The 14,416-nt window shown below is 31.2% G+C and overlaps 1 protein-coding gene across 2 annotated transcripts in view; it reads right to left on the bottom strand.

Moving 5' to 3' along the window:
• Nucleotides 1–1,975: 1,975 nt before the first annotated feature.
• LOC139488231 (AP-1 complex-associated regulatory protein-like) overlaps nt 1,976–14,416 on the bottom strand; it is a 35,753-nt gene continuing 23,312 nt past the window's right edge. For both annotated transcript variants that reach the window (XM_071273713.1, XM_071273712.1), the window contains exons 3-9: nt 12,286–12,306; nt 11,647–11,672; nt 6,765–6,861; nt 5,682–5,854; nt 4,931–5,010; nt 3,943–4,038; nt 1,976–3,168 (exon numbers count right to left, since the gene is read on the bottom strand). In XM_071273713.1, coding sequence (XP_071129814.1) covers nt 2,984–3,168; nt 3,943–4,038; nt 4,931–5,010; nt 5,682–5,854; nt 6,765–6,861; nt 11,647–11,672; nt 12,286–12,306 — 678 coding nt within the window. In that variant the 3' untranslated portion in view covers nt 1,976–2,983. The remainder of the gene's footprint in view (nt 3,169–3,942; nt 4,039–4,930; nt 5,011–5,681; nt 5,855–6,764; nt 6,862–11,646; nt 11,673–12,285; nt 12,307–14,416) is intronic.

Raw genomic sequence — 14,416 nt, 5'->3', positions numbered from 1 at the left:
ACACAGCCAATTGGTATTAATATTTGGACAAGAAATTTAAAGTTAGATAGCAAGCCAAATATGTCATTCGTAAACGATTTTATATGTAAATTTTTAAGAGAGAATAAGATGAAAATGTTTAGATGGAAACTGCTAAATTATATTATTCCCACAAATCAATTACTATTTAAATGGAAAATTTCTACTAATAGTAAATGTAATTTTTGTCAAACAGAAGATGAAAATTACTTTCATTTCTTTATAACATGTTCTTTTTTAAAAGACTTTTGGGATAAAGTGGAACATCTTCTTGCACAACTCAATTTTAAAAATAAGATATCAGTTAAACAATTAGTTTTTGGATACAAAATATCAGATAAGGGTTATTATGGTTTTAACTATTTTTTGACTGTTTTAGGTTTTTACATTTTCAAGTCATACTATGTTTCAGAGCAAAACTTGAAATGTATAGATGTATATAAATTGTTTATAAAGGAATTAAGAAGGGTTATGCATGAAAGCAAAATAATTTCTCAAAGTCTCATAAATTTGAAGAAACTAATTTAATAGAATAATTTGCATATATTGTAATAGTTTATGTTATATTGTTTATTATATTCTGAGTATGTTCCTTGCAACTCAGAAGGTTTTTTTTTCACAGGAATACTCCTCTGGCGCTTGGACAGTGAAGTATAATTGTAACAAGATATCTTTAGAATAAAGTATTTATTTGTTGTTAAAAAAAAAAAAAGGAAATTAAATATGGTCGATCTAAGGTGTCTTAAATCATAACAAAATGTTCATTCCACTTTTGTTTACTTGAGAGGACTTATTCTACAGAAAAAAAAAAACATTGTTTCTAGTTACCTAATTCACCAACAAAAACGTTCGTCGATATGATCCCATGTCCAGTTCGCACTATCACATTGTTATACTCTGTTAAGCCAGAAAATTCGTCCAAACCCCAATAAGAAAAATATTAAATGGTTCCCTTATCATAAAGATCATGTTTATTAAGTTTCAAATTCTTGTGACCACAAAGAACATTAAACAAAACGTTTACCTACCTTAAATCAAAACTTTAACCTATCACATTTTCATGTTCAGAAAAGGGTTAAATGTCTCATTTGGCAAATATATTACAACGTTTACAAAATAATGAAAATATGCAATAATTTACAAGTAAACACGAACTGACATAAATCAAAAATGTTACCCATTATAACCATAACTTTAACCCCGTACTGTACGAACGAACCCATATTATATGATAGAACCGAAAGCATAATGACCATCTGTTGTCGCCGACGGTGCAATTGAATTCATTTATTGCAAAGTTTGTGTTTACTATTTACATGATTAAAAAAATAAGCATTTTTTAGTGACAGATAAAATTCCAACTTTTCAGCTATATAGTTATAAGAAAATTTTGTATGAGGTGCCAATAAGACAACTCTCTGTCCAAGTCACAACCATTTGAAAGCTCTCTCACAGACAAACAACCCATACTTATATGTATAAGGGCATACACCTAAAGCATTGGCAGCATTCTACTGCATCCACCCAAAATGAGCAACAAACCCTGCAGTAAATAGTTAAAAGAAAATGTGGTACGAGTGATGCTTGTGTCTATAGTCACGTTTCGGACTTGACTTCAATATAAGTTATTTTTGTATTTTTGTAGAAAAAAACTAAATTGTATTACCACAAGTTACATAAATCCTTGAAGACATCGTGGTGCTTGTCTTGTTTTTTTTTGCGTTTTTTTTTTCTTCTATTTTGCCATTATGATAGCGCTTTCAATTTGTTTTTGAATTATGTGTTCGAATATCACTTTGGCATCTTCAATCTCTTTTTTAATCAATAAAGATCGGAGCAGGTGTGTTTCTAACTCACAACCTTAGTATTGAAGGATTGGATTAGCTGTATATACATTAGGACTCTAGGACAACGAAGCCCTGCCTATTTTGAAAACTGAATATAATAATTCAACAAGTCTATTTTCATAGCATTTATTGCAGATATAAAGGCTTCTTTATAAAATGTATATGTTTATGTATATATAAATTCTCAATAACGTACACTGAATCGTAAATACAACTTGGATCCTCCAAAATATTGCTCACAACAAAAAACATATATTCTACATTCACACTTATCTGATATGCATTGGAATGCTAATTATAATATATAATGATTTAAGTATATCAAATCAAACTTTGTGTCAAATGGATAGGAAATTATATATATGGTCGGATTAAGGCTTCTTTAATCATGAGAAAAACCTACAATTCCACTTTTGTGTATTTAAACAGGACAACAATGTAAAGAAGAAAATAGTTTACATAAAAGATCAGGTTATATAATTTACAATCAAAAATATGTGTTCATAGAACACCTTGCCCAGCTTGCCCTTTCCCATTTCTATGTTCTGTAAACCAGGAAAATTACCTCAAACCCCATTTGGAATATATAAATTTGTTCTCTCCATTATAAAGAACATGTTGAGCACTTACTTTCAATTTGATGTGCCTACATATAATCTTAAAAACAAAAACTCAAACTTTTCACATTTTAAGTTCCATAAACCGTGAAGGATCAAAACCTTCATTTGGCATATATACACAAATGGATTTCATAATGAAATTATGCATCAAATTTCAAGTTGATGTGAATACAATCTGACCTAAACTGTAATCTACCATAAACCAAAACTTTAACCCCATACTGTTTAAACGAGGCTAAAAGCACTAAAAACACAAGGCTCTCTCAGCTCTAACTGGCGACACAATAAAACTCATATATTACAAAGTCTAAGTTAACTATGTACGTACTTGAAAGATTAAACATGTTTAAATATATTATTATCAACCAAAAATAGTGATTAGAAAAAAAATAAAGCCAACCTGAAATGTTTTGTTTTCGTAAAAAAACAAAGCACCTTACATCATTTTAAGTTTAGTGGCCACAACCACAAAAATATATCACATTGGAATGTGTATTGTTAGGAATCATTTCGAGATCTTTTGTCAGATGTAAGAAGTTTTTCTGTATCACAGTCAGCCGATACAAAATCATTATCCCATTCTAATTCAACGGACTGTGCTGGACTTTCTTTGTTTCTTGTACCAATGGTAGCATAAAGGTTTTCTTCAGTTAGTGATCTTTGTCGCTTTTGAGGCACTACACCTAAAATCAATTCAAATAATCGAAGAAAAAAAGTAATGAGTGTGACAATTTTTTAACTTAGTCTGTTACTTTAAAAAGATTTATTGTGAGTAGTCATCACTACTATAGAATAACGTATAGTAGAAGGATGATGCAAGCTTATTTTCATTCTTCATTTAGAGCTCCTTGATGAAGTCTGTTACTTCTACCTTCCCGTCTGATAGGGTTGATATGACAATATTTGCATAGTTCATTGATCAGCATTCACTTTTCTTGATTAGGTCTATTTCTCAGATACTATACGTAAAGTGTAAACCATATTTCATGTATAAATGAGTTAAAAATGACATGTTTGTCTTGCAGTGTTCATATTTTTATGGTTAATTGGTAAAAATTAAGGTTGATGAAAAGTTTCATTTCTCAAATACTTTAATTAATAGGTCAATATGTTTTGGAGAGTACAACAAATGTAATGATGACAGTGGTGTGCTTGACTGTCTGTCATGGTTCATTTGATCTTTACCTGATTTTCCCATTTCATTGATAAATTTGAGTAAGGTCCATTTCTCAGATATCATATATGACAGCTCATTCATCTGACCTCATTTTCATAGATCATAAATAATGTTAACTTAATGTTATACCTGTAGCAAGACCATAATATTAAAGCAATTTTACAGTAAAATTCAATCATGATTTGTAGCACGTGAGAAATTTTATCAAGTGCACTCTACATTTACCTATTCATCCATATGCAGTTTAGTGTTCTTGCTTATATACTTCAGTATGGCTTACCTTCTTCATGTTCCCATTCTAAGTCTATCGATGATGATTTGTCTTTGGTATGTGTCCCTGATAAAGAACTTGTTGAACTATGTCCATCTGTTGAGCCTGTTCAATTTAAAATAGTATACATATTTGAGGTATTTGAGACAGGCGTTCATCTGATTTAAAAACAGTTTTCTTGGTCACCATAATTTTCACAAAAATGTTTGCTTCACATTGATTCATAGGCAAAAAGTAAAATCACAAACATACTGAACTTAGAGGAAAATCAATTCGGAAAGTCCATAATCACATGGCAAAATCAAATAACAAAACGCATCAAAAAGGAATGGACAAGAACTGTCATATTCATAGGCAAACGTCTCTTTTTAGTATTTCTGCAAATCTTACGAAAATCAAAGTGAAGGCCAACACTAAGTCTCTGATGGCACAGACTGACTTCAACCATTGTTTGACGACTACATCAAAGTAATTTATGGGAAAATCAGACAATCAAAACTGTATTATTCAGAATTTGGAAAAATATAATTCAATCATAGAGGCAGTATTGGGTATGGAACAGACCATCACAGTGGTTTCGTGGTAACACGGTCGCCTCTAGTGTGGAGGTATTTGATTTGATTCCTGGTCGTGTTAAATCCAAGACTTGCTTCTCTAAACACACAACATTTAGAACAAATACTGGTTGTGACAGATACACAAGAATGTGTTCGAGTATTGAGATGATATATCGTCGTTTAGGCTGTGGACATTGTGTCGGTGCAATATAAGCAGAATCCATACTCAAATAAAAATCAATTGTTCTCGTTTTGATATGCAAGAATTCTATTCCTCTGAACGTTTTAAATATGCATCATCGAGATATACATTAATCGTATGGAACTAGTGATAATGACACTAGTTGTTCAAATATACCCAACAATTACATCGGTATTAGTGTACTTTAGGGGGTTAATCTCTTTAGAATTATTTTCAACTTCAAAAATCACCTACTTACCGTGATTTAAATGAGTCTTTTTGAGGGATCGCGCCCTTACACTTTCTAAGAACATATCAAAATCATCTTCTCCTCCTGCACTGAAACATTTAAAAATACATATACACTATATATAAAAATGGAAGTTTTTCAATGAAAAAAAAATAGAGTCCTCAAGAATCTTCAAAATATCTGATCTATTCGTTTACTTGCCGGAAATGATTGCTTGTATTAAGATCTTTTTTGATTGTATAATAATACTGTATACCAAAAAAATCAAGCAAAAAGACAGCAAAACAGTAAGGCAACATATTTTGAATAACTTTCTTTTTTCAAATAATGAAGACAACCACATCCATATGGCCTATATATTCAACGCATTGTGTAATGTTTAATAAAAATCCTTCATATTAGATCAACAAAATATTTTTTAAAGTTCATGAGTTTGTCGCGCGCTTTTCTTTGTTTAACTTCATCAGGAACGTTCAAACAAAACAACTGACAGCAAAGACTGTATAATACCAAAACAAAATGAAAATATATATGACTAAAGTGACATAAAAAAATACAAATTCGACTATTTCAAAGGTAAGCTTTGTCTGAACCAGCTAAAATCTTTTATCAACGGGCACTGGGAACTATCAATCTACCAGTTTAAGTGAGAACATGATAAGGAAACAATGTACATGAAACAATATCCTCGTGATACACTTTGAAAATATCACATATCAGAGGAACAATATTAACTTTTACAGTTTTAAAATTTAATTACATTTCCCATTCGGTTTCATCATCACCAAGCCATGATTTACCACTTTTGGAAATATTTTTATTTTTTGCCGTTGTCTCTTTTGCTTTTTGGAATTTAGCAACCCGTGCTGCTTCACGTTTAGCTTCATAGAACTTTTCTTCTTCAGCTCGGATTTCTTCCTCTTCTTGTCTCAGCTTGAAAGTAACAAATAAATGAATTGAAAGGGTAAAATGTCAAGCCTTTGCTAACTACTAGTATACATTAACATTTTTGTCTCTACTCTAAGAAAATCATTTTTTTTATTTGACAATTTTCTCTCAATAATTACACTAGCTCTTACTCTATATAGCAGTTTGAATCACAAAATTATTAACAATTATTTTAACTAATTTTTACTTTGAGATTGCACTTCTAAGTTTTGTAGTGATTATTCAAATGATCATAACCTCTCTGAATTAGCACTGCGTTCGCTTGATTAAATACTATTATAATTATATAATGTTTCTGATACAAAGACAGATCAAAACTTGCTAAGTTAAAACTTCATTTGAGAAATACGTTAAATATATTAACTACGGAAATCTTGATATTAAAGTTCGGTCTTATAAAAAAAATCTAACCAATGTTCGATAATAAACTATTTATATTAAAACTTTTAAAAGAAAAGCTCCAACAAAGATTTTCAATATGATTAAAATGTATAAACATGACTACAAAATACAAAACAAAATTAACATGTTTTCAATATATTCAAAATACGTAAATTATATTACATGTGCATACAATTTCATAAAATAACATACTATATAAATATAATAAAATATAAACGTAACAGAATAAAAAATATAGCAAAGTGAAGCGTTTTGTGAAAAAAATATGTAGTGTATTCATAAATATTATTACCAAATAACGATTACTCCTAAACCTTCATTCATGCATATATAAAATTATCAAAATGGGTTTATTTGTCTACGAGACAGTCATTAAATAAACATATGTCTTGGATTTTAAACTTTAAAAGAAAATATTTTGCATTTAAAGATATTTTTACAAATGGATACAAAAGTATTGTACCAAAGAAACTGTTAGCAAATGTTATCCTACCTTAGAGTCGATTTCAGCATCAAGTATTTTTTGGTGTTTAACGATGTCCGTATAAGATTTATTCAACAAAAGCTGTTTTTCTTTCTCAGTCACCAATCTAATATACAAAAAAATAAAAGGAAAATTCAACACATGCAGACATTAATTAACTAAAAACATTGCGACGAGACATCTTGTCCTTTATTTTGTATTTGTACAACATGAATAAATATAAAATAAAAACAGCCACGTACAACACATTGTAATATTTTTCAAGTTACCTTACCCGCTCAGCATAGGAAGAAACTGTAAAAGGCCCTGGTTGTAATTCCAAATTTACTCTACAAAATCAACTGCTCAATTTTAAAAAGCTAAAATCTGCTTTGAAATTTAATTATATGACAAACAAACCTCCATCCCACTGAGATGAACATTGGCTTAGATGTAAAACATGTAATTAGATGATCTTAAATACTGATCCAGAATTATGGAAAAGGGGTACCAAACAAGGCAATGTTGGGGTTTGGACACATGTAAACAGTTTAAACGTTAATCATCTATGTAACCCCACTAGGAGGAGAATTCCACTTAATCATGCCATTAATACATTTGTATGATCATACCATCATTTGTAGTGTATAAGCCATACGTAGTTTAAAAAAACAAACTATAAAAAAATTCAGGATAATTCTAAATCTCGAGCTTTCTCTGAAACTAATTCTATATAAATGTTTGATTTTTCAACCCTGTATATCACCACTCATGTGAAATTAAAACATAATCTTAAAAAGAAAAATCAAAAATGCTTTTAAATATAAAACTAGCAGCATGCGCTATAAATTTGTTAATAGTGAACAAAACGGGGAAACATGCTACAGAGAAACCAGTAATCAGTATTGGAGACCTACATTTGCGCGGATTTGTAATTGAAACGCATTACATTTGCGCAGAGAAATAGTATTAAATTTGAGCGAATTTACCTGCAGTTTACCTGGGGTTTTTTTTACCTATAATTTGGTTTTCGATTAACATCGTCACATTATATATTGAAAAGCATATACTAATATAAGACAAGTCTCTATTTGTTTATATAAACATTAAAAAGCACTACATTTAGGTAAAAGAAAGGTTTTGAAGAAAATACAGCGACTATCATGGAAAAGAACATTCAAAGTATACAGTAATGAATAAAACGCAGTATACATGCGGATGATATCTTTCCTTGCCTGATACTTGTATTTTAGCGATTTGAGATAGCATTGACGAACATTTCACCAGTTTAAAATTTCAGAAACTGTTGAACCGTGAACTGAATTTTCTCTTTGTCTGTGCGTTTTACAAAACTGTTCAGTTTAATGTCCTAACAATATTAAGTTTTTTTTATTATATGTTTTGTATAAATCCGCGCAAATGTAACTTTTCAACAGGTAAATTTCGCGCAAATGTAGAACCAACCGCGCAAACGTAACGCCCCGATCAGTATGATAGAGTTAATAATCGACAACATATTTGTTGAATCTGGATGTAGACTTTTTCAACAAATTGTCTGCATTCCTATTGGAAAGAAATGTGCGCCTCTCCTTGACGACCTCTTGATATATTCATATGAGTCGTAGATCCTTCAGACACTTGTCAAAAACAAGGCGATAAAAGAAACTAGATCATTTGATTTCACATTCATTTGTATAGATGATGTTCTATCCATTAACAATCAACAACTGTTCTGATTGGGTTCCATCAATATATCCCCCAGAACTAGCAATTAAAGAAACAACATAAATGGCTTCCTCTTTCTCATTCTTAGATTTAAACCCCAAATTAGAGGTGAGCGGTCATCTCAGTACCAGAATATATATGACAAACGAGACGATTTTAATTTTGTAATTATCGATTTCACCCACCTTAGAAGTAATATACCAACTTCTGCTAAATATGCGATTTCCCTACTCATTCGGTATTCAAGGGTTTGCAGCCGCTACTCAGACTTTATGGACGTCCCCAGTGTCTGGGCAGAAAGTTGATGAACCAGAGTTATATCAAAGAACATGTTGTCTTCTTCATCGTTCATCGGAATATACCCAGAACTTTGTTGATAGATATTCCGTGTCAAAGTACTCCACGTCCTTCTTAAATAATACATGATGGTCGAGAGGTACATAGTTTAAAATGTCCACGTCCTTCACAAATAATACATGATGGTCGAGAGGTACATAGTTTATATGTCCACGTCCTTCACAAATAATACATGATGGTCGAGAGGTACATAGTTTATATGTCCACGTCCTTCACAAATTATACATGATGGTCGAGAGGTACATAGTTTATATGTCCAAGTCCTTCACAAATAATACATGATGGTCGAGAGGTACATAGTTTATATGTCCACGTCCTTCACAAATTATACATGATGGTCGAGAGGTACATAGTTTATATGTCCACGTCCTTCACAAATAATACATGATGGTCGAGAGGTACATAGTTTATATGTCCACGTTCTTCACAAATAATACATGATGGTCGAGAGGTACATAGTTTATATGTCCACGTCCTTCACAAATAATACATGATGGTCGAGAGGTACATAGTTTATATGTCCACGTCCTTCACAAATAATACATGGCGGTCGAGAGGTACATAGTTTATATGTCCACGTTCTTCACAAGTAATTCATGATGGTCGAGAGGTACATAGTTTATATGTCCACGTCCTTCACAAATAATACATGATGGTCGAGAGGTACATAGTTTATATGTCCACGTCCTTCACAAATAATACATGATGGTCGAGAGGTACATAGTTTATATGTCCACGTCCTTCTTAAATAATACATGATGGTCGAGAGGTACATAGTTTATATGTCCACGTCCTTCTTAAATAATACATGATGGTCGAGAGGTACATAGTTTATATGTCCACGTCCTTCTTAAATAATACATGATGGTCGAGAGGTACATAGTTTATATGTCCACGTCCTTCTTAAATAATACATGACGGTCGAGAGGTACATAGTTTATATGTCCACGTCCTTCTTAAATAATACATGATGGTCGAGAGGTACATAGTTTATATGTCCACGTCCTTCACAAATAATGCATGACGGTCGAGAGGTACATAGTTTATATCTCCACGTCCTTCACAAATAATACATGATGGTCGAGAGGTACATAGTTTATATGTCCACGTCCTTCACAAATAATACATGATGGTCGAGAGGTACATAGTTTATATGTCCACGTCCTTCTTAAATAATACATGATGGTCGAGAGGTACATAGTTTATATGTCCACGTCCTTCACAAATAATACATGATGGTCGAGAGGTACATAGTTTACATGTATTGACGGGGTTTGTCATCTTTTAAACTACATGTTCTGGTGTTATTTTAGTTATCTTTATAAATTATTAGCCTTTACTATTTATTCCAATGTTTGGACATATTCTTTTAGCGTGGCTCGGTACTTATACATCCTGCCATTGGTTTTTTTGTGCTATAGATGGTATTTTTTTGTATTCTTGTCTTTCATTTTTGTTTATGTGCTTTGTTTTTATAACATTGTTTTTCTTTGTTGACACAATGTTGACTGCTGTATAGAAAATAAGAAGATATGATATGATTACCGAAGGGACGAATCTCCACAAGAGACCAAATGACACAGAAATCAACAACTGTATGTGTACCCTATTTGTGACGGTTTAACATATTATATCTTTGTTCGCACATACTTGGCAATACATGTATAATGGAATTTTATGAGACTGTTATACAAGTGAGAGGTTAAGCTAGCTATAAAACCATGTTTTATCCACCAGTTTTACATAAGGAAATGCTTGGACCAAATGATAATTATAACAATTGTTTTTCATTCGTTTGAAATGTCTGAGATTCTGATTTTGCCATTTGATAAGGGACTTTCCGTTTAGAACTTTCCTTGGAGTTCAGAATTTTCTGTTATTTAACTTTAACTATAGACTGAGACTGTGTCTCGGTTTTTTAACGTGCTAGCACAATAGTCTACAAAACTACATTTGTATGTACATTATCCTACTTACATTGTTGTTTTAACGATGAGCCCACCTTACTCACTTACTCCTTAATATTTACGAGAAAAAAATCATAACATCGTTATCGAAAAGGTGAGGCTACAGAACATCTTTATCGAAATGGTGAGGCTACAAATAAACAGTGAAAGTGTAGCACTGCTTTTGCATCACCTGCATGCGTATTCGATAGCTACCTTTTCTATTTCTTTCTTTTAAAAATTACTGGTTTACGGAAGAATATCTACTCTACTTTATTTATAAAATTGTTAAAACCTGTGCATTAATATTACAGGGTTTTCTTTCCTACAAATTTATATATACACATTCTTTATAAATTTCATTTTTTATATACTTTCTGAACTATTAGACAGAATGTTGGCATACAAAAACTCAACCTGACCTGCAGAAAAATTCATGTTCTTTTACAAAGTTCTTTTAACCTATTTATTTCAACACAAATATATCATTGTATGTAGTTTATCATGTACTTCTTTTTAAATAAAAATAAATTTCATAAATTGAATTCTGTGTTAATAGAAATAGTACTTGTGCAACCAAATGATTATTGTGACACATACAAATTATACGATTAAAACCATTGTAATGGTAAAAACCCATGCTTTCTTTATACAGTATATCAGATTTAACATGATGAATTCTCTTTTCATTAGAACCTTTGACAGGGATAAAACATCGATAGGGATGACATATATTAAATACCCCAAAAGTCTACTCTTTATATCTACCAATACAATCGTTTACCGTGCATTGTGGGCTTTTTATATACTCATAAAAACCTATACAAATGACTTGACTGATCATTTATAAGTTATTGACGTTCAGTGATTCGTAATTGTCCTACCTTGTCATTTCATCTTCATTGTTGTCCTACAAAGATAAACATATCAAATGATATGAAATAAAAATTTTAAAATATAGGTCTAAGTCCTTATATCAATTTAGTTTTCTTTCAAGATGTATTTTTCAGATTGTAAAGAGTCAAAGCATATAACGTTAACATATATACTTATCCGTTGTAACGTATTCAACTGTTTTATACAAAAACATGAAAAAGTGAGATAATTATCGCTATTAATGAATTAATGATAAAACATTTCTTCAAAAGGAAAACTATCGCAGTGGTCGTTCGCATACAGAGCGTTATAAAGACGAATTTCTCAATAGCTATTTCATTTAAGAAATAGTAATGTTTCACTGTTATATAAAAATAACGCTTTCATGATATAAAAATTCTTTAGTGGATCAACTTATCAGAAAATTATAAATTGGGTCATCCATGAATTTTGATTTTTTCATAGTTATATATGAAATATTCAAAGTTCAGTGCGTCAAATATGTCAGAAAAAATTCTATATCCTGTATCTTTTTTTTTCTCTCTTTGTGGAAATAAATAAAAACTTACATACATAGTGAGATGTCGCATTGTCGATTTTTATATTTTTTTCTAATTAATAAAAATTCAGTTTATCATTGTACTTACATCGTCCATCAGATTCTCAAACTGAAAAAAAAAATAAGAAAGAAAATGTATCTACGTGTCTACATCATACATGTATATGCCCATCATGATTCTATGTACGTATAGTTTAATTTTGGATGTAGCGCGTCTTTTGATTGGCTGACGTTATTTTGTTATCAGCCCATAGACATAATTTAGTCATGTGACCATGACGTCATCAGCGTTTTTTCATGGTTTTCTACGGTTTAAAATGGAATTTAGAATTAAATTTTAAGAAATGACTTTGATATTTTATCTGTCTATTCAAAATAACATTAAAAAAACTGTTAAATAACCCGCTACGCTTAAATAAAGTTTACATTGGCATCCAGTTCTTAATTTGTCAATTATAATTATTCAGTAGAAAAGAAAAGATATGGGATATCAATGGCACAAGATCAGTACATGCACAGCAAAAACACAAAAAAAAACAAGTTTGGACTGTCCTTCTAATTAATAAAATATACATGTAGACAATGTAACATATCATGCTCTTCAAAGCGATTTTTTTAAAACAATTTTTAACCAGATGCTCCGCAGGGCGCAGCTTTATACGACCGCACAGGTTGAACCCTGAAAGGTTGGGGCAAGTATGGACACAACATTCAAGCTGAATTCAGCTCTAAATTTGGATTGTGATTAAATAGTTGACACAGCATAGGTTTTGGACACAGAATGAATGTGGTCTAATGAACTTAAAATATTTTTTTTGCCTTTGAGCAAATCACTATGCTGTTGAATATTAATCCTCTCAAAAAAATGTTTGAAGAAATTTTCTTTTTATCTATGAAATCTGAAATGAGAAAAATTTAACCCCCCCCCCACCCCCACCATTTTTTTTTTCACATCCCCCTTTCCCTTTTTTCAAAACTGATCTCAATTCAAATTTCTAATGGAGTTTGCAACAATAACTACTCATTTAAATACATCATAAAATATTAAAATGTAACAAAAAGTGCTTGTTATCACTGAATGGTAAAGATTTTTTGTATTTATCAGTTGGTAGTAAAAGTGAATATACATTGTGTATTGTATAAAACAATGATTTAAGTTGATTCAACTACTATTCTGGACAAAGAAAGATAACTCCAATCAATTGAAAACTTCTTGCTATTGCACAATATTGTGCAATTAGATATTTCTTGCTATTGTGCAATACTGTAAAAACTGGGCCAATAATCAAAAATCTAAGTACATTTTTAGATTCAGCATATCAAAGAACCCCAAGGATTCAATTTTTGTTAAAATCAAACTAAAACTAAGTTTAATTTTGGACCCTTTGGACCTTAATGTAGACCAATTGGAAAACGGGGCCAAAAATTAAGAATCTACATACACAGTTAGATCTGGCATATCAAAGAACCCCAATTATTCAATTTTTGATGAAATCAAACAAAGTTCAATTTTGAACCCTTTGGGCCCCTTATTCCTAAACTGTTGGGACCAAAACTCCCAAAATCAAACCCAACCTTCCTTTTATGGTCATAAACCTTGTGTTTAAATTTCAAAGATTTCTATTTACTTATATTAAAGTTATTGTGCGAAAACCAAGAATAATGCTTATTTGGGCCCTTTTTTGGCCCCTAATTCCTAAACTGTTTGAACTAAAACTCCCAAAATCAATCCCAACCTTCCTTTTGTGGTCATAAACCTTGTGTCAAAATTTCATAGATTTCTATTTACTTAAACTAAAGTAATAGTGCGAAAACCAAGAAAATGCTTATTGGGCTCTTTTTGGCCCCTAATTCCTAAACGGTTCAGACCTCAACTCCCAAAATCAATCCCAACCTTCCTTTTGTGGTCATAAACCTTGTGTTTAAATTTCATTGATTTCTATTTACTTATACTAAAGTTATTGTGCGAAAACCAAGAATAATGCTTATTTGGGCCCTTTTTTGGCCCCTAATTCCTAAACTGTTTGAACTAAAACTCCCAAAATCAATCCCAACCTTCCTTTTGTGGTCATAAACCTTGTGTCAAAATTTCATAGATTTCTATTTACTTAAACTAAAGTAATAGTGCGAAAACCAAGAAAATGCTTATTGGGCTCTTTTTGGCCCCTAATTCCTAAAATTTTGGGACAAAAACTCCCAAAATCAATCCCAACCTTCCT

This window comes from Mytilus edulis, chromosome 9 (genome assembly GCF_963676685.1).
Source record: "Mytilus edulis chromosome 9, xbMytEdul2.2, whole genome shotgun sequence".
NCBI classification, from domain to species: Eukaryota; Metazoa; Mollusca; class Bivalvia; order Mytilida; family Mytilidae; genus Mytilus; species Mytilus edulis.
The sequence above is the reverse complement of the archived record's forward strand: the minus strand, read 5'-3'. Positions and strand labels throughout refer to the sequence as shown.